This window comes from Embiotoca jacksoni, unplaced genomic scaffold, assembly GCF_022577435.1.
Source record: "Embiotoca jacksoni isolate LCO1_2020_lvr unplaced genomic scaffold, fEmbJac1.0.p SCAF_2, whole genome shotgun sequence".
Lineage (NCBI taxonomy): Eukaryota > Metazoa > Chordata > Actinopteri > Embiotocidae > Embiotoca > Embiotoca jacksoni.
In genome coordinates this window covers 3,807,521-3,831,136 of record NW_027185340.1, presented here as the reverse complement: position 1 = coordinate 3,831,136, position 23,616 = coordinate 3,807,521, and the positions used below count along the sequence as shown (strand labels likewise).

Below are 23,616 nucleotides of genomic sequence, written 5' to 3'. Positions count from 1 at the left end.
ATGCCTGGTGGCCTGTAAATCCTGATGTTATACAATTAGCTGCATTATTAAGCTCTTCCTACACAGACACAGTTAACATTAACAGTTGTTCACTTACCAGTCAAGAGGAAATGTTAAATAGGTGACAAATGAAATGATTGCTTTCACTTATTGCTGCATTTTTCTGTATTTTATTTTATATTCTTGGAGCCAAATTGCTGTCTGGAACATTTGTTGAATCGTTACCCTACTACTTTATTTATTTTTTCCTCATGTAGACTACATGGCCTTACCAGTAGAGTTTTTTTTGTGGCCCATCTCAAACTGGATGCCTCGGTAAAGTTCTCTGGAGATCAGTCCATAGGCCACAATCATCACCACCCCTGGAATCGCAAACAGTATCAGCAGAAGCAGAATGTACCTAAAAGAGAAATGAGAGGTGTCAAAATCCAATAAAGATAATGATGCATGCATACAAAAACTTGTGTAGAGGGGTCTAATCACTTGTTTATTTAGGTGAAAGAGCAAAGCATTGTATTTTAAGCTAATGAAATACCCAGTGCTCTTGGAAAGACCAATGTCCTTCAACAAAAGTTGTATTTCCAGAATCCTCAAAGGCTCTATTTAAATGAAAAAAAAAAAAAAAAAAAAAAATCCCTCATACTGTTTAGCTGGAAAATAGGGAGCTTGGGAAACAAGTTGGAAAAACATATCTTCCGGAGAATAGGAAAATATGTTTCTTCTGGAAGTACATGGAGAAAAGCTGTACATTTAAAAAAAAAAAATATATATATATATATATAATATATATATATATATACAGTGGGTACAGAAAGTATTCAGACCCCTTTAAATTTTTCACTCTTTGTTTCATTGCAGCCATTTGCTAAAATCAAAAAAGTTCATTTTATTTCTCATTAATGTACACTCAGCACCCCATCTTGACAGAAAAAAACAGAAATGTAGAAATTTGTGCAAATTTATTAAAAAAAGAAAAACTGAAATATCACATGGTCATAAGTATTCAGACCCTTTGCTGTGACACTCATATTTAACTCACATGCTGTCCATTTCTTCTGATCCTCCTTGAGATGGTTCTACTCCTTCATTGGAGTCCAGCTGTGTTTAATTAAACTGATTGGACTTGATTAGGAAAGGCACACACCTGTCTATATAAGACCTTACAGCTCACAGTGCATGTCAGAGCAAATGAGAATCATGAGGTCGAAGGAACTGTCTAAGGAGCTCAGAGACAGAATTGTGGCAAGGCACAGATCTGGCCAAGGTTACAAAATAATTTCTGCAGCACTCAAGGTTCCTAAGAGCACAGTGGCCTCCATAATCCTTAAATGGAAGAAGTTTGGGACGACCAGAACTCTTCCTAGACCTGGCCGTCCAGCCAAACTGAGCAATCGTGGGAGAAGAGCCTTGGTGAGAGAGGTAAAGAAGAACCCAAAGATCACTGTGGCTGAGCTCCAGAGATGCAGTAGGGAGATGGGAGAAAGTTCCACAAAGTCAACTATCACTGCAGCCCTCCACCAGTCGGGGCTTTATGGCAGAGTGGCCCGACGGAAGCCTCTCCTCAGTGCAAGACATATGAAAGCCCGCATAGAGTTTGCCAAAAAACACATGAAGGACTCCCAGACTATGAGAAATAAGATTCTCTGGTCTGATGAGACCAAGGTTGAACTTTTTGGCGTTCGAGTACAGAGATATCCTGGAAGAAAACCTCTTCCAGAGTGCTCTGGACCTCAGACTGGGCCGAAGGTTCACCTTCCAACAAGACAATGACCCTAAGCACACAGCTAAAATAACAAAGGAGTGGCTTCGGAACAACTCTGTGACCATTCTTGACTGGCCCAGCCAGAGCCCTGACCTAAACCCAATTGAGCATCTCTGGAGAGACCTGAAAATGGCTGTCCACCAACGTTCACCATCCAACCTGACGGAACTGGAGAGGATCTGCAAGGAAGAATGGCAGAGGATCCCCAAATCCAGGTGTGAAAAGCTTGTTGCATCATTCCCAAGAAGACTCATGGCTGTACTAGCTCAAAAGGGTGCTTATACTCAATACTGAGCAAAGGGTCTGAATACTTATGACCATGTGATATTTCAGTTTTTCTTTTTTAATAAATTTGCACAAATTTCTACATTTCTGTTTTTTTCTGTCAAGATGGGGTGCTGAGTGTACATTAATGAGAAATAAAATGAACTTTTTTGATTTTAGCAAATGGCTGCAATGAAACAAAGAGTGAAAAATTTAAAGGTTTCCGTACCCACTGTATACATTTTTACGTATTTTTAAAAGACTGATGGGTATAGTGTATATTTAAAAGAAAAAAAAAATATGCTCTCAGTCAAATGTAATGGAGACAGTGAGACTAATACTTATCCACTCACAATCACACAATCAAACACAAAAGTGCTAAAATACACAAATAAGAAAACCCAAATCATTAGCTCTGCACAAATACACACGGCTATACACACGGTTGACTGAAATTACCCCAAAGCTTGTTCCATGTTAAGTACAAAACAAAAACGCACTGAAACACATTCTGTTCTCTTCATCTGTCCCAATGGGAGAGCTGCTAAGAACAGACTTCAGGTCCAAACATGGAAGTAAATGAGATGTTTCAGTGCAGAGTGTCTTGTTGAAAGTACACACACACCCCTCAGACACAGACACGGTTCATCTAAAGGTTATTTGATACAAATCGGCACATTGCCCAGATGGCGAGTGCTGTTAAAGTATAAAAACGATGCATGACCTGACATAAAATTTACTAATAAGTTACATTTGCCATTGGGTGGCTGCAATCCCTGGAAATGTAACTGATGATGTTCAGCACATAATAGAAAGACAGCGACTATACTGGATCACTCAATTTCAAGTTACAATACGAGTAAACTGTTTTATTAGCTTCCCCGTGAAGAAACCCCAACTTAAACTGAACTAAATGATCTGTTACAGCAGGAAACATATTTCTTATTACAATATGAATTAGTATTTGATGATACCAGCAGGAAATCGATTTTGTCAAACATTGTGGTGTATTGGCATGTCTCTGGTTTGGATTTTCTCAATGATCCTTATTTGTTCAACTTTTGATTTTTACCTACTAATGGTGTTCCTTAATCCAGGAGACATCCTTCTATTGCATTACAGAGTATCAATGACTTCTAAGATTACAGATTTACCTCCTTTTACTGTAAGCTTAAAAATGATAGTCTGACAATGTCTCGGTCATAAAAAGGAAATAAAGCTTAATCAGATTTTATAAATAAGTGATCTTTCGTTTCTATTAATTTTTTTGGTGTTCTCCCTTTGCCTTCTCATATAATTTATATGAAAGTGCGTCTTTTTAATAACGCGCCCACTTTGTGTGATAGAATTGGAAAGGGCGTAATAAAACAGGCTGAAATGTTATTATATAGAGAAAAGTTACTTAAATGATGACATGTCTGAATAATAAGAAATTCATGTAAAGACAGACTGTGTAACTCCAGAGAGAAGAAAACATTTATCCAGTCACAAATGAAATGCTGTTATAATCAGTAAAGGACCTCTTCTATATGTTTAACTCATAGATGGGTTTACTGATACAGATTTACTTGGTCTGATATGACCTGTAGTGTATGGTGGCTGATGATCTCTTATGTGATCAACATTAGGTACATCCTGTGCAACTACCATTAGGCTTGCTGACTCTATGCTTCTTGTTCACTTATGCTTCTGTTACACTCCATTTTAGCATGTCAAAGATCTAAAGGCAAATTCAATTAAAACTGCAAGCAGTGATGTACGGGCCCTCGCACTCCGGCGTGCCGCCTCCCCGACGTGCAGCGTGCGAGGGACCCGCTTAAAGTTGCTATGTTTGTCTCGTTTCCTGTATCCAACAGGGGGTGATGGCGAGCCGTTTGGCCACGCCCGCTCGCAAAACATATATCAGATGTATCGTCTCACCACGCCAGATGTATGTCACACGTTTCGTGAGGTTTGCAGGACTGTGCAAATTCCACGTATAACATTGCAGGTGGGAATTGAACCTGGTACCTTCAGACTGAGAGATGACAACGCTGACAGGTGCACCACTATGCTGGCTTCCATGACCTGAACGGAAGTCATACTTATAGCATGTCGTGCAAAATATGACTGATCATATTTCGGACGAGTTGAATCACCATCAACAGGTGGAATCTGAACCATTAATAACAACCTTGGTGAATTTAGTCACCATTTTTGGCGATTCACACATGTTGTACTTTAACGAACTCCTCCCACAGATTTTTTTGGACCGACTTGAAATTGAGTCTGTGCACTCTGAACATGTTTGGAATTAAAAGTTATCAAAATAATGTGTTTTAGTCGATTGGTGTGCCAGTGGCGTCGTGGACAAAAAGTGACCCAAAAGTCATGCTGTGGCATGTTCAAAAAATAACCGGCATTTTCAAAGTCAGAAATTACTGATGTCCTTTTTTGTATGTCATGACAAAAGGGGGGAATTGAACCCCAAACCTTCTGGCTGAGAGGCAGCAATGCTAACCACTGCACCACCAATCTTCCCAGGAGTTAGGCAGCATTGTGACAAATCTTTGGCTCACTGCAACCTATACCTCCACCGTCCACAAATATTCATTCAAATGAGACCAAAATTGCTGTAGACATTTTTTGGATAGTAGATATACGTGTTTTCAAGGGGGTCTGCAGTGATATTAAATATCTTCCTGTAATGTGTTGTGAATGCAAAACTTTTTCAATTTCCCCAAACGTTTCAACTTCACTAAAAGTTGAATCACCATCAACAGGTGGAATCTGAATCATTAATAGCAACCTTGGTGAAGTGGAATCTTTTACCTGTTGAGTTAACCAGACTGTCGGCTGAGTCGCTGGATTCTCTGAGTGAACTCCGTGGTACACTTTCTCCTGCCACGACTCATTCTCCGGTGCCGAAGATAGTCCTGCGGTCTACGACGCCGACTCCCAGCTGGAAACGACCTCATGAAGACACGGGTTCAAGCCCCGCCGAGGTAACACAACACACATGGTTCACGGTTTACCCGCCGAGGTATCACACAACACATGGTTCACGGTTTACCCGCCGAGGTAACACAACACACATGGTTCACGGGTTACCCGCCGAGGTAACACAACACATGGTTCACGGTTTACCCGCCGAGGTAACACAATACTCACGGTTTACCCGCCGAGGTAACACAACACACAAGGTTCACGGTTTACCCGCCGAGGTAACACATGAGGTTCACAGAGGGCAAGACCTCCTAAGGCAAGTCCCTGTAAGGGTAAGCCACAAACCAAAGGTAAAAAAAAAAAAAAGTCCAAGAGACTTTTTTTTTTCATTGTGTACTGGTTGAGTTACCTCAGAGAAGTAGCTTGAGGCATGTCAGTTCAGAAAAAGGTCATACTCTAAAAAGTCATAAAAAAGTCCACGTCTAAAATATGGGGGGAAAAAAAAGTCGTACTATAGCATGTCGTCCAAAATGTGAAAAGTCATACTATATTGTCATCCAAAATGTGATAATTGATTAAATATCCATGGTGGATCACAATTTATTGGCATATATTCATGGTAGATTAAGAGAAATCAAGCAGACTTATCTCCATTTGGAAACGTTAGCATGATAGCTGTCGGGGATTTTTTTATCACTTGCCTCCAGTGAAAGGGAAAGCTTTGTATGTGGAGGATGTAGGAGTTAACTTGTGGTGGAGTCTTTTTAGGGTTGTTGAATTAAAGGACATAGTTAGACAAAAAGATGGTGTGTTCGCAGAGCTTTTAAATAGAGTTAGAACTCGTAGAGGCACGCCCATGTTGAAAAGTGATGTGGAAGTATTGAAGCGGTGTGAAACTGGTGAGGTCAGCTCAGCCTTGCATATATTTCCGACAAATAAACAAGTAAATGAGCACAACGTTAAACAGCTGTTGAACACTTGTGTTGAATATGCTACCATAGAGGCACAGGATTTTAGAATCAGCAAGAAGACAGGGAAACTTCCTTGTTGGGAAGTAGGGCTGTGATTACATGTATGTGGTGTTTACGTATGCATACTATTAAATAAAAAAGTGCACCCCAAACCTCTGTCTCTTCTTTGAAAATACAGGCACGCCGATCGATTAAAAACAAACTCATGATGCCGAGGCAGTTTTCGGCACATCTCAGTGTGATACACAAGTCCAACAAATTTGATGCATGTAGGTGAAACTAAGTGCTGGAGCTGCAGTTTGGGGGCGCTAGCGAGCCGGTTGGCCACGCCCACTTGCAAAACACATATCACATGTATCGTCTCACCACGCCGAACGTATGTGACACGTTTCATGAGGTTTCAAGCATCCTTTGACCTTAAACATCAACTTCCTGTGTCACGGCGAGACATCAAACTTTGCCACATCGTCACGGCAATGCCCATTGACAAAGTCAAACGAATGTCTCAATATATCATCAACTACATGTTTAGGTTATGTAGTTGTGAACCGACTTTATGTTCATGTGATCAACCAGCTCAACGTAGAATGTGAAAGTATGAAAAGTGTAATTTCCAGTGGCCAACAGGGGGCGCTATGACTATGAGCGAATATTACCCCACAGGGGTCTTCAGGGCGGGGCTGTTATCCTACCTGTGATGTTTGGAGAAGGTCGGTCCATGTACATAAGATTTAAAGCAACTCGTAGTTTCATGGCGAGACACTCAAAATGGCCTCCTCTCACAGGCACACAAATCGACGAAAACGAATTATTTTGATAACTTTTAATCCCAAACATGTTAACTATCCATAGACCCTAAATTCAAGTCGGTCAGACAAAATCCCTCGGAGGAGTTCGACAAAGTACAACGTGTCAGAATCGGCCAAAATGGCGACTAAATTCAAAATGGTGGACTTCCTGTTGAGTCGACCTAACGGTGCAATGTAACTTTTTGTGCGTCCAGGTGTGATACACGTGTCCACCGGATTTCGTGAATTTAGGTAAATGTGGCCGCCGGGGCATCTCTTTAGGGGGCGCTCTCGAGCCATTTGGCCACACTCACTCGCGACTCCACTGGAATACAAAATTTTTCGCCGGGAGACATATGTGTATCCACTTTCATGAGTTTTTGAAGATGATAAAGCCTCCGAAAAGGCAAATCACTTTACGTAAGAATAAGAACGACGACTAACGACCAACATCTTTACGAAATACAACAGGGCTCTCGCACCGATTCTCAGCGCTCGGGCCCTAATTATCCTGTAATCACCATTCGTGGCCACAGAGGCTGCTGTTCAGAAAAAGTTGTAGCTTCATTTTCCATCATTTTATGAGGAAAAAAACAAACGGAGCACATTTTCACAATGTTTGCAGATTAACACTGATATTTAGTACCAAGATTAAGACTACCTGACTGCTTACCAGGTCTGCTCTGCGGTTGGGACAGGCCACTTGTAGCGACACTGGTGTGCTGTGGTGTTGTCAGGACGCTGAAAGGACTCCAGGTGACTGATGATTGGATAGGGGATCATGATGACGAAGGCCAGCACCCATGTAGCAGCAATCACCCGATAGGCATGGGAACGGGTCTGCCACACCCGCGACTTCAAGGGGTTACAGATGGCGCTGTAGCGCTCAATTGCTATGGCAACCAGGCTAAACGTAGAGATACTGACTGATATACCTGTAGGGAGGGAAACAAAATATTTGAAAAGCAAATAAACATTCATCTGTTCTTAGATATCTTTTATTTTTCTGAATATAAATGTGCTAACGGTCGGTGCTCACAATTTGAACGCATATTGAAAAGTAACAAAAATGTGTTTGTTTACGTGCAAGTAATATCTGCAATCATAACATAGCACAGTGCTCTGTGGAGATGTGCTTGGAAATGAAGATGCAAGGTGAGGATATGAGGATGATTATCTCAATCTTGTGAAAGAGGAAATCAAGTTGGCCTGAGCCACTGATGTGATCTGCCTCCTCCCTATTGACGGGCCGAGACAGGAAATGACTCTTTACCTCTCTTATCCATGTCCTCGGTGAGACTACAGGGTGAGAGAGTGACACAGAGTGACACACAGAGAGAGAGAGTGACCCAGAGAGACACAGAGAGAGAGAAAGAAACCCAGGGGTCCTCTGGTGTGAAGCGAAGGACAATCAGCCACCAGTCTCTCCCTGGGGTTTGTCCACCTTTCCTCAGTACATCCTGATGATGGCTTCCATCAACTTCCTGTTCTGGTTTATTTTATTTTTCACATTTTTATCTGTCATTATATTTACATTTCTGTGGCTTTAAAAAAAAAAAAAAAAAGATTTCCACGTTTTTATACATCCTGCGTTTTCATGTTTGTTTTTATTCCACCTCATAGTTGAGTGCAGAAGAGCATAACAATATTTCATAACCTTAGTCTATTCCTCTATAACATCACGAGTTTACTCGTGCATGCATGGATTTTGGTCTTTTATTTTTGTTCCCTAAACACCACAGTAGTTACTCTTCTTTTTTTTGTAAAAAGTGTATGAATTTTAGGACTTTTAGTAAGATATATATATATATATATATATACTTTTTTATGTTCTATTATCACACCTTTACTTAAAATAAGTGTTTGATATTTTAGTTAATTTGCTGCTTCACTTTATTCCTATAGTCTGAATGGTAAATTGTGCAGTTAAGCAAGCAGCAAGTTAATTCTGCACAGCTGCTTCTCCCCGTTTCCAGTCTTTATGTTATCTAACCAGATGGTTGCTTTATATTTACTGTACAGACATGAGAGAGGGTTCAATCTTCTCATCTAACTAATGCAAAACCATATGTCCCAAATGTCAAACTGTTTCTTTAAGTAAAGGGTCTATATGAACGCCTCTCTATATGTGTGGCATTTAGGAAATTAAAAAATCGAACGCTGCTTAAAATGGTTGCTATCAGAAACTGAACAAGCATTGGCAAGAAAAGCAATGTTTTGGCTGCCAGATGCAGAAGATGAATCACTTATTGATGTTGACATGCAAAGCACCAAGGAAGTGAACTGATTACATAGAATCATGAATACCCTCTTGATGTTACCTAGGAAAATTAGCACTTAGTCACTTCAAGTGCATTGTAGAGGCACAAACGCATCCTGCACCAATAACCCTCCCACAATTAGGAAAGGTAATGAAAATGGTCTTCAGAGCAGTGCAATAGTAATTATCCCTTTAGTAATGTACAGGAGGTCAGAGGACTTGTTAACTTCCTGATAGCTATTTGTTTCCGTGGTTGCTACAGTACAGTTTGTGGTTACGTAAAATAATGATTAAGTAAGTGAATCAAAACAATGCGCCTGAATGGAGTTTGTTTCAAGTAGGGGGATAACGGGCAGTGAAGCCCCATATCAACATGCTGTTTTCATTATCTGTTGGATGCAAAAATCAAACGCTTCTCGAGGCAATATGGGATTATCCTGAGAATCTGCCTGAGATGTAATTTAGTTTTTATTAAAAATAGCAGGTGACACCACATCAGCATTCAAGGTGGCAAAAAGGGGAAGGTCACAAAAGAAATACTGCCTACATAGGCAGTTTTTGCAATACTTGATGAGCACCATTGTAACTTGTGATTATTTTTGTGTACTGATGTGGATATCATATCAAGAAATATGGTGCTTTAATGTAATTATGAGCTGAGTAATGAACTTCTCGTGTTCTCTATCGCTGCACATGAAAGTAATGAATGATATTAACATTTGCACCACATTCTTTTTAATGTTTAAGGAGTTTAGTAGGGTTCGATCATTTTGTGATTCACCACAATCTGGAACTTAAAGATTTTTCTTTCCATAGTATCTCCTCAGTGAAATTCCCATTTGTAGAGGTCAGTCGCCTTGTGAGTGAGGTTAGAAGAACCTTCATCATAAAGCGACTGACCCGACATCTGCAAGCGCTCAAAATTCATTGAGATCAGATGTAAATGGCATTTCACAGCAAATTCTACTGTTGCTTCTGCTATGAAGTAAAGGTCACAGGAAAAAGATTATCGCTCATATTGTATAGAGAAACATGTAACTGTGCTCTTTAAAAAGCAAACACAAAAACATTCACTATCAACCACAGGTGCACCTCAATATTATGCTGTAATGGGAAAAGATTTGAATGAAAATGTTGCATTTGTTCTGAAGAAGCTTAGTTTACCAACAGCATGTGATCAAAAAGTTCAGAGACGGTCGCAACCCGCATGAAGCAGGGGAAGCATTAACCTTTGTAAGTATTTTAAATTCGCTCGCTCCATCAACATGTGCATCTTTGTGACCACTGCTACGTGTTTATTTCCATCACGTTTATGGGGGGTGAGAAATTTAGCAAGTTTCTATATAGGAGAACCCGGTTGTGACACAGTTCAGATTATCTGAACATCACAGTAAAGCTCAGTGTTGAATTCAAGGTGCCCAAAAAGCCACCTGGTTGAGCTCCTGACCTGACGAAAACTTCTTCCATCTTGGACAGCGGCTTTATGCCCCGTCTGAAATGCAAATACCGCTTCAACCACCTCACCCGGATCATTGTTTCATAGCTGTACATTTTCTGAAGCCTTTCGTGAGTCTCTGTTGCCAATTTCCCGAATTGGACCCAAAACTTTATGTGCACTCTCTGCTCAAGTCTATGGTGAGATTGCAAGTATAATATAATATAATATAACATAATAAAATATAATATAATATAATATAATATAATATAATATAATATAATATAATATAATATAATATAATATAATATAATACTGGTCACAAAAACACATGTAACTCCAGTGCTGATGTTGATTAAGCGACATAACTCACTGAAGTTATTGCTTCCACCTCCTCCGTGCACATTACTGCACTTTGCTGGTGCACGACAAGAACAGGACTGGAGCTTTTTAATACTATGACCTTGTATAGGAGAGCAACCTCAGAAATATACTAGTTTAACCCAATGACACTTCAAGGGCGTAGATGGATATCATTGGTATTTCCGTTGATCCCTTTTTGGCATTATTTCCATCAGCAAACAGAAAGCCCTAATAGAAAGTTTAACGTACTTAGGGCCTGATTTACGAAACGTTTGCGTGTGTAAAACCACGTGCAAACTTCACAACACCTGCAAAAAAATGTCCAAGCTGATCTACTAACGACGTGCAGTGAGGATTGCGATTTTCAAATGTGCAATTTAACACACGTTGTCCATTTTGCGTGTTTGCCTGAATGCATATGTAATATTGGGCATTTATACATGAACATGCAAAATACTGGAAGGGGAAATGCAAATGTGTAAATTAGCACCCACAGTGATATTTATTAAACCTGAAAGTAGAAATATGAGAATTGATTGCTTATCACAGAAAGAGCTCCACCTGCTGCTCAGTGTTTGTGAAGAGGCATCTCATCCCGCATCATTTTTCCCGCCTAATATCTTGCCATCTTCTCATAATTTTATCTAATGATCTTTTTGTTATTCCTACATCATTGACTTCCTCACCAATAATCTCCTATATAGTGTTTTGTTTTTGTCATATTTATTCATTTCAGTGGGATCCGATTTCCGTTTGCCTTTGCGGTCATTCTGTTAGAGCGGCTGGAATCATTTTAAAACACACAAACACCTCATTTAAATAGAGCGATTTTCACCTGATATCAAAAACGCAATTACTTTTAGTAAATCGCCCGCAAAACGGGTGCGAAATAAATGTGCAAACTTTTGGAATAGACACGCAATTTAGTTCCCTTTATTTGAGATCTTTTTGCATCTTTTCGTGAATAAGGAAGAGATTTAGGACTCCGATTTGTTGGTTAATACACAACACATTGTCAATCTTTATTCTAGCTTTTACTTTTCACCATTTGATTTTATATCTTTTTTCTTTTTTTTTTTGCCTTCTCGTGGTTTCAACCTTCAGTCTTCACCGCCACTAACTCCACCCTTTCCCTCATCACACCCACTTCTCTCACCCATGAGGTAGGACACTATCTTGCACATGGCAGCTCCAAAGATGAAGTCCTTGAGGATACTTGGGATGAGGGTGAAGGGCATACAGAAGATGGCCATCATCAGGTCACTGACGGCGAGCGACAGCAGAAAGGTGTTTGTCACGGTGCGCATGCGCTTGTTGACCGTCAGCACCACGATGATCAGCAGGTTGCCGAATACACTCAGGAAGAAGATGAGCGAGTAGAGCAGGATCCGTAGTGTGTGGTCCTCATCTAGTACAGAAACAAGTAGGAGAAGGAGGGGAGCTATTAGATCGTGAATGTCTTTGTACTATTGAACAAAAACATTAGTTAGCTTTTACATATTTATTGGTATGAGCCTGGTGTTCTTTATCGATCGGTCTGGTGTGTTTATAATCATCGCTGCTTCACTGTGTTGTACATGCCCCTGTATGGATGAACACTTCTAAAATCAAAAGCATGTTTTTATTCTGTTAGCTTTGTTTGCAAAAGGGTGGAGCTTGTGAATGCACTGCTAACAACATTACAGATTAGAAAGAGTCATATTGTTGCTGCTGAAAATTATACAATACTCAGCTTTGATTAAATATAACTGTGATGTTACACTGATAAAATGGCAGTTACATCAGCTGTCTTTTTTGTTTTATTGCCAGCTGTATTGTTGAAATGAGTAGCTTACATTAATTATTATTTTGTATAATTTTTGTAAGTTGATTCATAATTCTCGGATTTGTGTTGAAGCTGCTGGACCTCAGAAAAACTTCCATTTAGCTGTGATAAAGTAATTAACAGTTGCTAATATCTTTTAGCTGTTGAAAGACGGCTTAGAATAGTCAATTTCTTGTAATCTCCATGTTTTCAGCCCTTCAGCCCCATTTGCACCAGTTCAGAATGCAGTTTTTCATACACTCTCAAAGTCGAGTCCTTCATCTGAAATACAAATACTGTTAAGTGCAAAAACTGCAGCCTGAAGACTGACTGTGGCCTCAGCAGTCAGCAGCTTCACTGGATCATGTCCTGTGAAGTCCATGTTATCTGCTTTCTCTCTTATCGTCACCTTACCTTCTTTTTGACAGGTTACCTCCTGTGCAGGGATCACAGGTGCCCATGTGTGCCACATCTGCAGGACACAAATCACATCACACACAAACCCACACTTTGGAAGCACGTGCAACCGAACACACTCGAGCCTTGAATCTCTGAAAATATATCACCAACAGTTCCTCAAAGCCACTGTCAGATTACATGAACTAAAGTACACATCAACAGTGTATGTTCCCTTAAAGCCACCAAACAAATGTATTCTTATTTCTATCTCTTCCTCTTCTCTCTTTTTCATTAACCTTTCAGTAGGCCTATTTCCACAATGTATTTTCATCTTTTAGTGATTACTCCTAATCTTTATCCTTTAAAATCTCAGGAAACATTTGCAGTTTGCCTTCTTTGCCTTCTATTTAATTTCCTTCTGCTCTCAATTCAAAGTAAAGCTTTAGGAAAAATAAAAAGGCTGACTAACCAGCATGCTCTGTGTTTTTCAGTGTATAAATCCATGCAGACCACAAGCTGAAGGTTTAATTTGTGAAGAATCAGGGGATGAATTCTCAATCATTGAGTAATCGTATCATATCAGAGCACTGTAAGGACATTCCAGAAGGATCACACCTCACGGACTCTAAATATCACAAATTGAATTAAAAGCTCAAAATACCTTTATTTCCCTTGGCTTGTGCCACATCAATTTTAAGCAATCCTGTACCTAACTCGTATTGATTCTCAGTAATCCACCTGGGATGTAAATGCGTGTATTGTGCACAGCTGGCTGGGCCACACAATCAGAGCTCCACTCATCTGTCTGCTCATCACAAAGCAGCATAATGTTCAGATTGGGCTGTAAAAGTATAAACCCTGTTGCACAAAGCGCCGGCATTCGGCTCAATGGCCACGGTAAAGACATAATTGGACTTCTCTAAACCCATATGAGCATCTACTGCAAGTAGTTTACCGATAACAGCAGGATAATATTCGCCAAATTGAATTAGTGCTCTTGCCTCTACCCAGTCACTCGGAAATGTTTTTGTATCACTGCAGGCTTAGCGAAGGATTCAGGCTCAGCTTGGTCACAGTCAGGATGTTGGTCAGTCTTTTACCGTCTCCCTCTCACACACACATCTAATGACATGTGGCCTCACCATCTGTCTCACCGATTCCTATGCAAATAGAAACCGTGAGTTCTAATGCACTGAGTGTACTGCGGACAGAACATCAGGGTTTCTCCACCAGAACAGGCATTCAGATTGTTTAATTTTGTTTGAGTGTGCATGTGAATGTGGGTGCGCATTCATTTTCATTAGCATAATGTAAAATGTGCAGACCCGTGATTGGCATGAGAGAGGAAGGAAAACTCTCATTTATTACTGACTATCTCACTCTCGCCTAATGAAGTATGTTACACTGGCCTCTGCCAAATCGAAGCCAATTAGCTTTCCTGCGTGTTGGCTGATAACTCCCTCAGCACATTTATCACTTCCTTCAGGCTAGCATTTCCAATAGCTGCTCATCTGCTCATCAATGAAAAGGGAAGGCACCAGTATTATGGACCTTGCTCACCGCTCATTGGCCAATATGCAGTACAGACCCATAATTCTGATAAATAAAAAGAGCCCTCCAAAACTGTAGTCTTCTGTTCCTCAACCTCACTGATTCATTTCATTGAATAGAACTAGTGTTCGACGAGACTGCTCAAATCAAATTTATATTGTTGGTTTATTGACAGAATCTATTTTGTGACAGCTCCAGCCTAATAAACGCTGACAGGTGTGCAGTCTACAAGCTCCTAGAGAATTACAGATGTGCACTTCATCACCTTAGATTTTAGTTTTTTCTTTTAATGTAACTTTTTGGGGCCACTCAGGCAGTGGACGTTGTGAGCCATTACTGACAAACACTGACATATCATCACATATCTCAGTGTTAGGAGGTGATGAATCAGATCAAACACGTATTGTTTTTAGGTCATGTAACGTACGTCACGTGACTTATGTGATGTATGTAATGTAACTTACGTTAAGTAACATATTCTGGTTATCTAAACTGCTAAACATAACCGAGTAGTTTTGGTGACTAAAACTAACCTAACTGTGACCATTTCACATGGTCAACCATGTGTTTATTTTTGTTACCATGACGACAAAGTTGTGTTTACTGCCGCTGGTACTGTCTAGCAATCATCCACCATGTTGTTGATAACAGCTTTCTAAATCTACGAGTCAGTTGCTCATCCCCCTACTAGCCCATATATTTGTAACCGATGAGTGATGATAACTCTCTAATCAATAGTCTGATCAAAGTCAAACCAGCTGGTTTAATTATTAGTTACTATGGGCGCAGACAAGGGGAACCTACGCTTATTAATTGTTATGATTAGTCCTGAAATATTTGACACGATAAAAATCTTTACTTCAGGTTTTACTAGTTTATGAGTGGCTGCAAACCAACACCTTCAAATCTCCTATCTGGAGAGCCATTGGAAACACGCGGCGTACTAGCTGACTAGACTTATAAATATTACACTAGACAATACAAGATATGAAATAAATATTAAAGCTAGTTGTTGCTGTAGCTAAAACAGGGAATAAACCATGTCACGATAGGACGAGATAAGTAAGAAAGCAGATCTAATGACAGAGAAATAAGCTTTTAATGAGTTTATGATTTATCATAAAGTACAGTGAGATTATTTTATACAATACTTAAATTATTAATCCTCTCTGAAGGCAGTACACTGCACTCAATATGCTCTTTGTCTCTGTAGAGATATTATACCGAGCCAGATATGATAAATGACTATAATGGAACTAGAGATGGGAATCTTTCAAAAAATGATTCAGCACTTGTTGATGACATTTCTAGTCAATGTATGACTTGCGTCTACAAACTGAACCAGCATTTCTATTATTTATCAGTTTATTTATCAGTTTTTCAACTATGACCTCTTTATTTTGTTGTTGTAAAAATCTTCACACCCAACATTTTGTTTACACACCAGATGGGTAAAGTAAGTCTCTTAAGAAACAAACCACTGATTGATGAGAGAGGATGCTGCAGGGGGAAACCCACACAGCTCATTTTCAATCACCCCTTCGTTCTCCTTCTCTTTTACACTTCACTGCTGTTTCTGCCAGCAAACAGATCTGAACCACCCTGCAATTAAACCAGAGGCATAACGTAGGTTTAAAAATAGCATGATGTACTTGTTCTGTAGCAGGAAAATGCTCTTTAGGTTTCAGGTTATCACTGAAACCAACACTGGCAGTTTATCATGTTTTTGTGTTGCTCTCAGCTCCATTCATTTTTTTTGGAGTACTGTTTTCAGTTTAAAATGAGCCAAAAGTCAAAAGGAAAGCCTGTAGCTTGTCTGAACACCGACTGTGGCACACAGTCTGCTGTCTGTTTACACACTCAGAGCATGTGAGCAGCTTGCAGGTGAAAATGACTTTGTTGTGACTTGTGGAAGTTGTCTGTCTTTCATTAATGACATTCTGGAGTCCATTAACTGCACATCCTCAGTAGTGTGTCTTTTGTTCCGTTAAACCACACATAGTGCAGGATGTTTGTTACATTAGAAGCCCCTGTGTGTGCAATTATTACAGAACAACTGTGCCAATACGAGGTACATTAAAACGTTTCCATTTTTTTATGTGTTGGTGAAAGAAATCTTACTGAATTGAGTAAAAAAAATTAAACTGCAATGGCAGAGGCTATTATTAGATATGCAGAGAAATTGTGAATAAATTAATAATGAGGTTCCTATTCCATCCATGAATATTTAAGTTTTCATCTGTGTCTGGTACAGTAGCTATACAAGACATATTGACTAAAAATGAACCCCGCTCCACCCAACAACACCTCCCTCTGTTACATATGCTGCGCGTGTCACTTCCTATCCCACTTGGCCCTCGTGTCACTGCACATATCAGAGAAAAGCCGGCTCTGCTCCCGTAGGACCGCGGTGTCGGTAAATGTCACAGCTAGTGGCTAATCCAGCATAGTAAATGTCATCTAAACCAACTGCACCCTGGAACAGTTGATGGAGGCAATGAAAGAAACCACTTTCTACTGACAGACGACAACAGAGGCCCCAGTCACAGCGGTCGGAGTATGAAACCACATGTTTGTGGCTTGGCCCACAGCGCAGGCGGGTATGAAACATCTGAGCTCCCGTGCCTTTTGTCTGGAATAAACTGATTTGTGAAAACGGATAACCCCACTTTTGTTCTTTTTGATCATCCTCGAATGAACTCCTGCTGTTATCTGACAATTTGCACCACAGTCAGCCCGTATCTTAGATAAGATAAATATTTGTATTGACTCTATTAATGTATGATTCCTTTATTCACATGCTTTTAGTACAGTAACTAAAGTGTGACAAGCCATGTAGGAGCCACTAGAGTTTAGAGCAGGGGTTTCAAATCATGTGCCATGAAGCCCTTTTAGAGTCTGCAGGGTTTTGTGCCAAATCAAAGACAACACCTGGACTGCATTCGCTGTAAAATATTTTGAAAGACGTTTGCGGTTGAGTAGTTTTTTTCCACATGAAGTCCCACCCAGAAAGAGCGATAACTGGAACCAAAACTGATTCTTCAGCGTGACGAGAAGAATCAGTTTTTAGTCCCACACAAAACCTTTCAACAGGACGCCCTTTAGTTGTTTCTGCAAACGGTTCTTTAGAGATCAAAAATTATTCCTGCAGTCACTGTAAATGATGCACATGTGCAAGCTTTGAGATGTATTTGCTCCTATTAACTGACTGGTTCACGAATGGATGCCGGTATCCATGGTGAAATTCTCCCAGAGCAGTGACGAACAGGTATCATTAACACACAGGGAGCATTAGGAATCATTAGAGATGTACTCCATTTTCTTTTTCTTGTTGCACTGGCTTATTAATAAAATGCCAAAATTTGAACTAGCACATTCTTTTGCAATGTACACCCCATTCTCCTTTTTTTAAACACAGTCTCGTCTGTTTTCACTTCATGTTTGTGTATTTAATTGTAGATTTCTATTCTAAGTTGTTTGCCATAGTTGCTGTAGACTTTTGTGATACTTGCATTCCCTCTTGCTGACTTTTCTAACTAAGGCAGAATCCTGCAATGCAAAAGGCTGCTCTACAGTTACTTCACTGATCAGAAAAAAAATGTCCTCCAGATAGGAAGAGCTTATTCGTGAAATCCCTTCAGACTAGGTGTGTTGCATCCATTGCACATGCTTTGATGTCTCTGGTCTGCAGAAAAATTTGCATAACCCAGTGGGAATATGACTGACACAACTCAATCTGCACCATTGACAAAGCTGCGACGTGATGGACAGAGATGAGATGAGAAGAATTGGGAATGTGACGGGGAAGTAATCCATTTTTGGGAGTGACGGAGTGAGAAATGATGATGACAGCAGCTGCACAAGATCTCCTTACATGATGATCTTAGAAGGGTGCGATGTTCTGTTAGAACGCTAAATAGAGAAAAATGAAAGTCTGATGGGTACGAAGTGAGATATTGTGTTGGCTGATTAACGCGGTTGCTACATATGAACAGATTAGGCTCTCACCTTTTGCTGCTGCATGTCTCATCCGACATGAAGCACCTTGGTCTCCATCTGTATCCCTACAGCAGATTTGTGATTTGCAGTGTACTGACTGAGCTTTGTATAATTGTCACACTCGTGCCCTAAATTTGTAGATTAGAAATTACTAATCACTGGTTGGTGTGGAGGATGTCAGGTAATGTCGGGAATAACTTGAGGGGGAGTGAAATCAATTACAGTACAATATATAGTATGTAGTAAGTATAAAAAAAAAAAAATCTCTTGTGTACTGCTAGCTGTCAACACTCAGGAAGGTGCTCAATCTCTGCAGTCTCTTACATACATGGAGGCACATGCACACTCCTTATCATCGCATGGAAACAGAGTTAAAGGTGGTGAAAATAGAAAATGCTGATTGCTAATGTAGCAGGTGAAGATGTGACAGAGAGGAAATTGCAAGAGTAATGACGCACAAGCTCAAATCAAGACAATCTAATTAATATCAACCAAAATAATTTCTCTGGTGCTCCATTTATTTTCCTGTTGAATTAAAGCAAATATAACCGAAAAAAAAACTAAGCTTTACTAAAAACGGCTGGCACATCAGTATATCAGTGAATCAATAAAGCCATCGTTTCCCTGTCAGAAACAGATTGAAAAGGTACCGAATTTACATTCATGTTTTAACAGTCAGTTTGTGGCCCGGGTACCAAGTTTCTCTGTATCTTTAGTTTTGATTGATGGATTAAATGTAGCATCATGTGTTTTTAGAGTCAATTTGTTTTATCACAGCCAACAAGTTACACAAATTCTTCTTTTATCTGTACTCATTTGGAAGAGGTGAAAATCATCCGTTTACCTTCCTTTAAAGTCGGTTCATCAGCCCTTTTCAGATGCATGATCCCATAATTAAACATTAGAGTGAATTGAAGGGAAGTCATCTAGACTGGCGCATTTTCATTGCGAACGCACCAACGCTTCAGTAAAAGCAACACATTAAGATACAAAAAATAAAATGAGATCATAGTTGAAACTTTTTTCTGAAAGGTAATGAGTTATCTGTTCGTCCACTCACCTCTCTGCCTCACACGTTGAGGTATGAAGACTGTGGACGCGTTGCCGCAGGCGATGCTTGATGTCTCCAAGCTCCCGTTACTGGCTCCGCTCTGAAGCGCATCAGCCTGGGCTCCGACACACTCGGGGTTCATAGCTGTCTCATTTCGCACATAGACATCCATATTTTTGATTTAATGTTTGTAGTGTAAGGTAATTTCGTCTAATGTGGCAAAAAGTTCAAATCAGCCCTCTGTCAATATTTGTCTGCGCCTCAGAAGTTGCTAAATAACCGGACACTGAATCCATAGTCCAGTTATCGCTGCCCAGCGTAAAAGACGAAGTGATAAAGTAGTTTACTTTTCTTTCGCTTATTTTTCCGCCTTTCTGTTACGTGTCCCGCTCGGCTTCACGCGTTAATCAAGGCTCGGTGTGCGCCAGGAGAGCAGAGGAGCGCGGCGCACTGCTGCGCTTTCGCCAAATGAATCGCGCGCAGAGAGGGGGGCTTATGTCATATAGGGTAGGGTGTGTGGTTGGTCAGGGATAGATATTTTAAAAAACGGTAACTGCTCTGTTTGTGGACGCCACCAGCCATGTTATTGCTTAAATATTTGATGTAGAAAACAAGCTTATACCTCCTTACGCACAAAGCCCATACATATTGTCATAAGGAAGTTGTAATGCTTTTTCGCTTCGATTTTTTAAAAAAAACGTAAAATGAAAAAGATTATTCCTAAACTCACAATGCACTGGAAGCAGTAAGTACAGTTATGAGAAGCCAATTCCTCCGTTTTCTGAGTGACAGCTCCATCATCTGCTATATTCTATCGCATCTGAGTCCACATAAACTTATTATATCTCAAAAATGACAGTCTTAACACATACCTAATTATAATAGCCAAGGATTTATTGTGAAAACTGTAGTGGAGTTCAGAGACCAGGCATTATGACTATTTCACTGTTATCAGTTCCACTTGTCTGCAGTAATTAGTTTTATTAGTCCGGCAGATTTAATTAGGAGCAGGAACGTTTCCATGTGTTTAAGCTTTGATGTTCCTGAAGTCGTGGCGTTGCGTGCTCTCTGGCGCCCTCATGTGGCCTGTGAGTCCGTTTTCACAGAGATGGATTGTTACACAGCTGCGTGTTGACTTAAAACGGTCTGAAACATACAGAGGGTGTTGCTGTTTTTGAAGCTAGACCAATAAATCTATCCTCCTCAAGTCTTGCTTATCGTCATCTCAAGAGTAATTATCTAATTATATTAAAATGTTGTTTGGGGTACTTGCCATGCTGCCCTGGCTGGGGTTGTGAAGTTGTAATCTGTAATCATTTGACTACTCACTTAAATGCAAACTCAGCAATATTTTCCAGATGATGTGGGACCTTCTGTGTGAGGCAACACTCAAGTTTCTTTTAATCTTACAAGCTCTCCTTAAGAAGCCTCGTAGTTTTATTTAACTAAACTTTACCCAGAGGTGGGTGTTAGGAAAGCTCTCTCAAGTATTATTCTTTTATTTACTTTTTGGATGGATTATCTGATCAGAAAACATGCCATGGGTCATTTTGGAAAGCAATGGCCTGTTTTTACATTTAATGGAATGAGTGAAATCAAAAACACAGAACGCAATTCTATAAACGTTGACAGGAGTCCGAAAAGAAACAATAAGATAATGAAGCTTTATGCTTTGTGCTTTATGTTCTTTGTGGTAATAAACTATACATAAATTCATCCAGAATCTAATTATTTAGATTTTTAATTTTAATTCAATTTTGTTTTAAAATGTTTAAAAAATTTTCAATCATGTTAAACAGCAGAATGTTTTTGCCGGTCTGTTATGAAGATAGATTATTGTTCTGATTTTGTAAAATCCTTTCCTTGCCATTATTTCATCAAGATTTTAGATAGATATTTTAGCTAGATTGCCAAGTTCCATCCTTATTAAACTGCAGAGGACTTATGCACATAATATAGCGTGAGCCATGGACAGGTTACATGCTTGTTTTTCCAAGATGGGAATAGAGAGACTGTCTCTTCCGTGCCACCTGCACATTTGGGAGGTCAACATGTCACTTTCTGGGGCATTTTATTGCTGTGGTGAGCGTCTGCTTGGCCCCTGAACACTCAAATGACTCCCAGAGAAAGAAAAAAAAGCACTATTATTTCAAGCAGCCCATCTCTAATCTTTCCCCGTGGTCTAATTCGCTGACTCGGGCAGGTCATGTGCAGAGACACTTACCCCAGATAAACAAGCCATGTGAGGATGCCAATCAAGATAAAGAGAGAGACTAGTGCCTCCCGTTGACTGTAGTAATGGCAAACTGGCATGATGTGTTGATTACTGATGCTCCACTGCTGATGAAGACAGGTTGGAGATGATCACTGCTGGGGTAGCCCTGTACGGCTCACGTCTGTATCTGGTGCTACAATACTCTGTATACATAATTTGCTGTCATTTTGTGTGTGTGTGTGTGTGTGTGTGTGTGTGTGTGTGTGTGTGTTGATGGGGAAACTCGGAGCACTAACCCATCAGCAGACGTAAGTGCCTGGTCTGGAAGTACACACACCTGCTTCTGTGCACAGGCAGGAATACTGATGCCCTCAGGGCTGCAGAGATTCTCACATTTGCCGTTGTTGGCGTTTTAGCCTCTACTATACTACTGTAGCTGTAGTTACATAAGTTTTGACATTCAGAACATTATAAACGTTCTGAAATGACAAAATACATGAAATCAAAAGCAGTTTCTATCCCGTCACTGTTCACTTCACAAGAGTTGAAAGGTAATGAATATGTAAAATGGACTCTTTCCATACATTTAAATGTTGTGGGGTAATATGTAATGAGATGGCCCTTGTTTGTATTCTGATTACATCTGAACAGTATCAGCATGAGGTGATGTGATACACATTTTCCCCCACTGTTGAAGGACGGTAATGGATATCCTGCAGCACTTTCCACAACAGTTGTGCATATCCGTCGATATACATTACTGTTGGTGGTGGTAATGTGCAGTAAAAGGCAGCAGTGGGCCAAAAGGGTAAAAATGAATAGGTCAAGTTCAAAACATCAACGAAAAGGGTTTCCATCCATCCATCTATCCTTTTTTTTTTTTCTCCCCCACTTAAATCTTTATTTACTGTTTCAAAGCAAAACAACACAACAATAACTTTTCCAAAAACTTAGGGCATGACTCTTGAGCAGCCTGGGGAAAACTATTATAGCCGGTGCCATCACACATATATACAAATGTTATTTCCACTTCCTTACATGTATTTGATAGCAGCACTGTGTTTTCAGGTAGAATTTCACACTCGAATGGAATAAGCTAGTAAGTATCACTGTTGCCTGGTGAGAAAAAAATTAGCATTTTGAAAATGTGAATATATCAGCTTGACAACAGTAAAATATTTGCATAAGAAGCTAAAAAAAAAAAATGTCAGAAAGGTGGAGGTTCCTCACTCTAACATGTCTTCATGTATTATTTTAAGTGCCCACTCAATATTAACATTATTTTAGTGACATAAAGGGAAGGAGAAGAGCTGCCTATGACTGAGTGGACCAATTTAGTGCAAAAATAATACCTACTTTCTAATCTCACTAGAAACCTGAAAAGTAGGAAAGATAATGTCAGAAGTGAATTCAGAGTACAATTAATAACTGAACCCTTCAATAACTAAATCTTGCTGTGACATCTGCACAGTAATGGATTAGCTGTTACTGTGTGCACATTTGTTTTTGCTTGGCTTTGCTTCAGTTTTTGTCACCTTTGTCCCATCTCAAGGACAGCAGTATCATAATAAGCCATTTACAGCCAGAGGACTCTCCCATAGTTACAGACCACAGGAACCATAAACTTCCCAGACTAAACTCCACTCAAGCTTACCCTGAACCTTGTAGATCTGATTTGAAAAAATAACGTTCATTAAGTCCACTTTCGAAGGATATTCAAGTAGACCCTTAATCTTACCAGTATATTGTATTGACCTGCTCAAGGTATTTTGCAAGAGATGAAAGAAGGCGGAGAGGTAAAACTTTAACCCATGGTGACGTTAAGGTGC

The 23,616-nt window shown here is 39.9% G+C and overlaps 1 protein-coding gene across 1 annotated transcript in view; it reads right to left on the bottom strand.

Annotated features, from left to right (window-relative positions):
* cckbrb (cholecystokinin B receptor b) overlaps positions 1-19,923 on the bottom strand; it is a 29,044-nt gene extending 9,121 nt beyond the window's left edge. Inside the window, exons 1-4 of the mRNA XM_069154031.1 lie at positions 19,582-19,923; positions 11,925-12,176; positions 7,384-7,645; positions 273-400 (exon numbers count right to left, since the gene is read on the bottom strand). Coding sequence (XP_069010132.1) covers positions 273-400; positions 7,384-7,645; positions 11,925-12,176; positions 19,582-19,744 — 805 coding nt within the window. The 5' untranslated portion in view covers positions 19,745-19,923. The remainder of the gene's footprint in view (positions 1-272; positions 401-7,383; positions 7,646-11,924; positions 12,177-19,581) is intronic.
* Between the last annotated feature and the right edge of the window lie 3,693 nt (positions 19,924-23,616).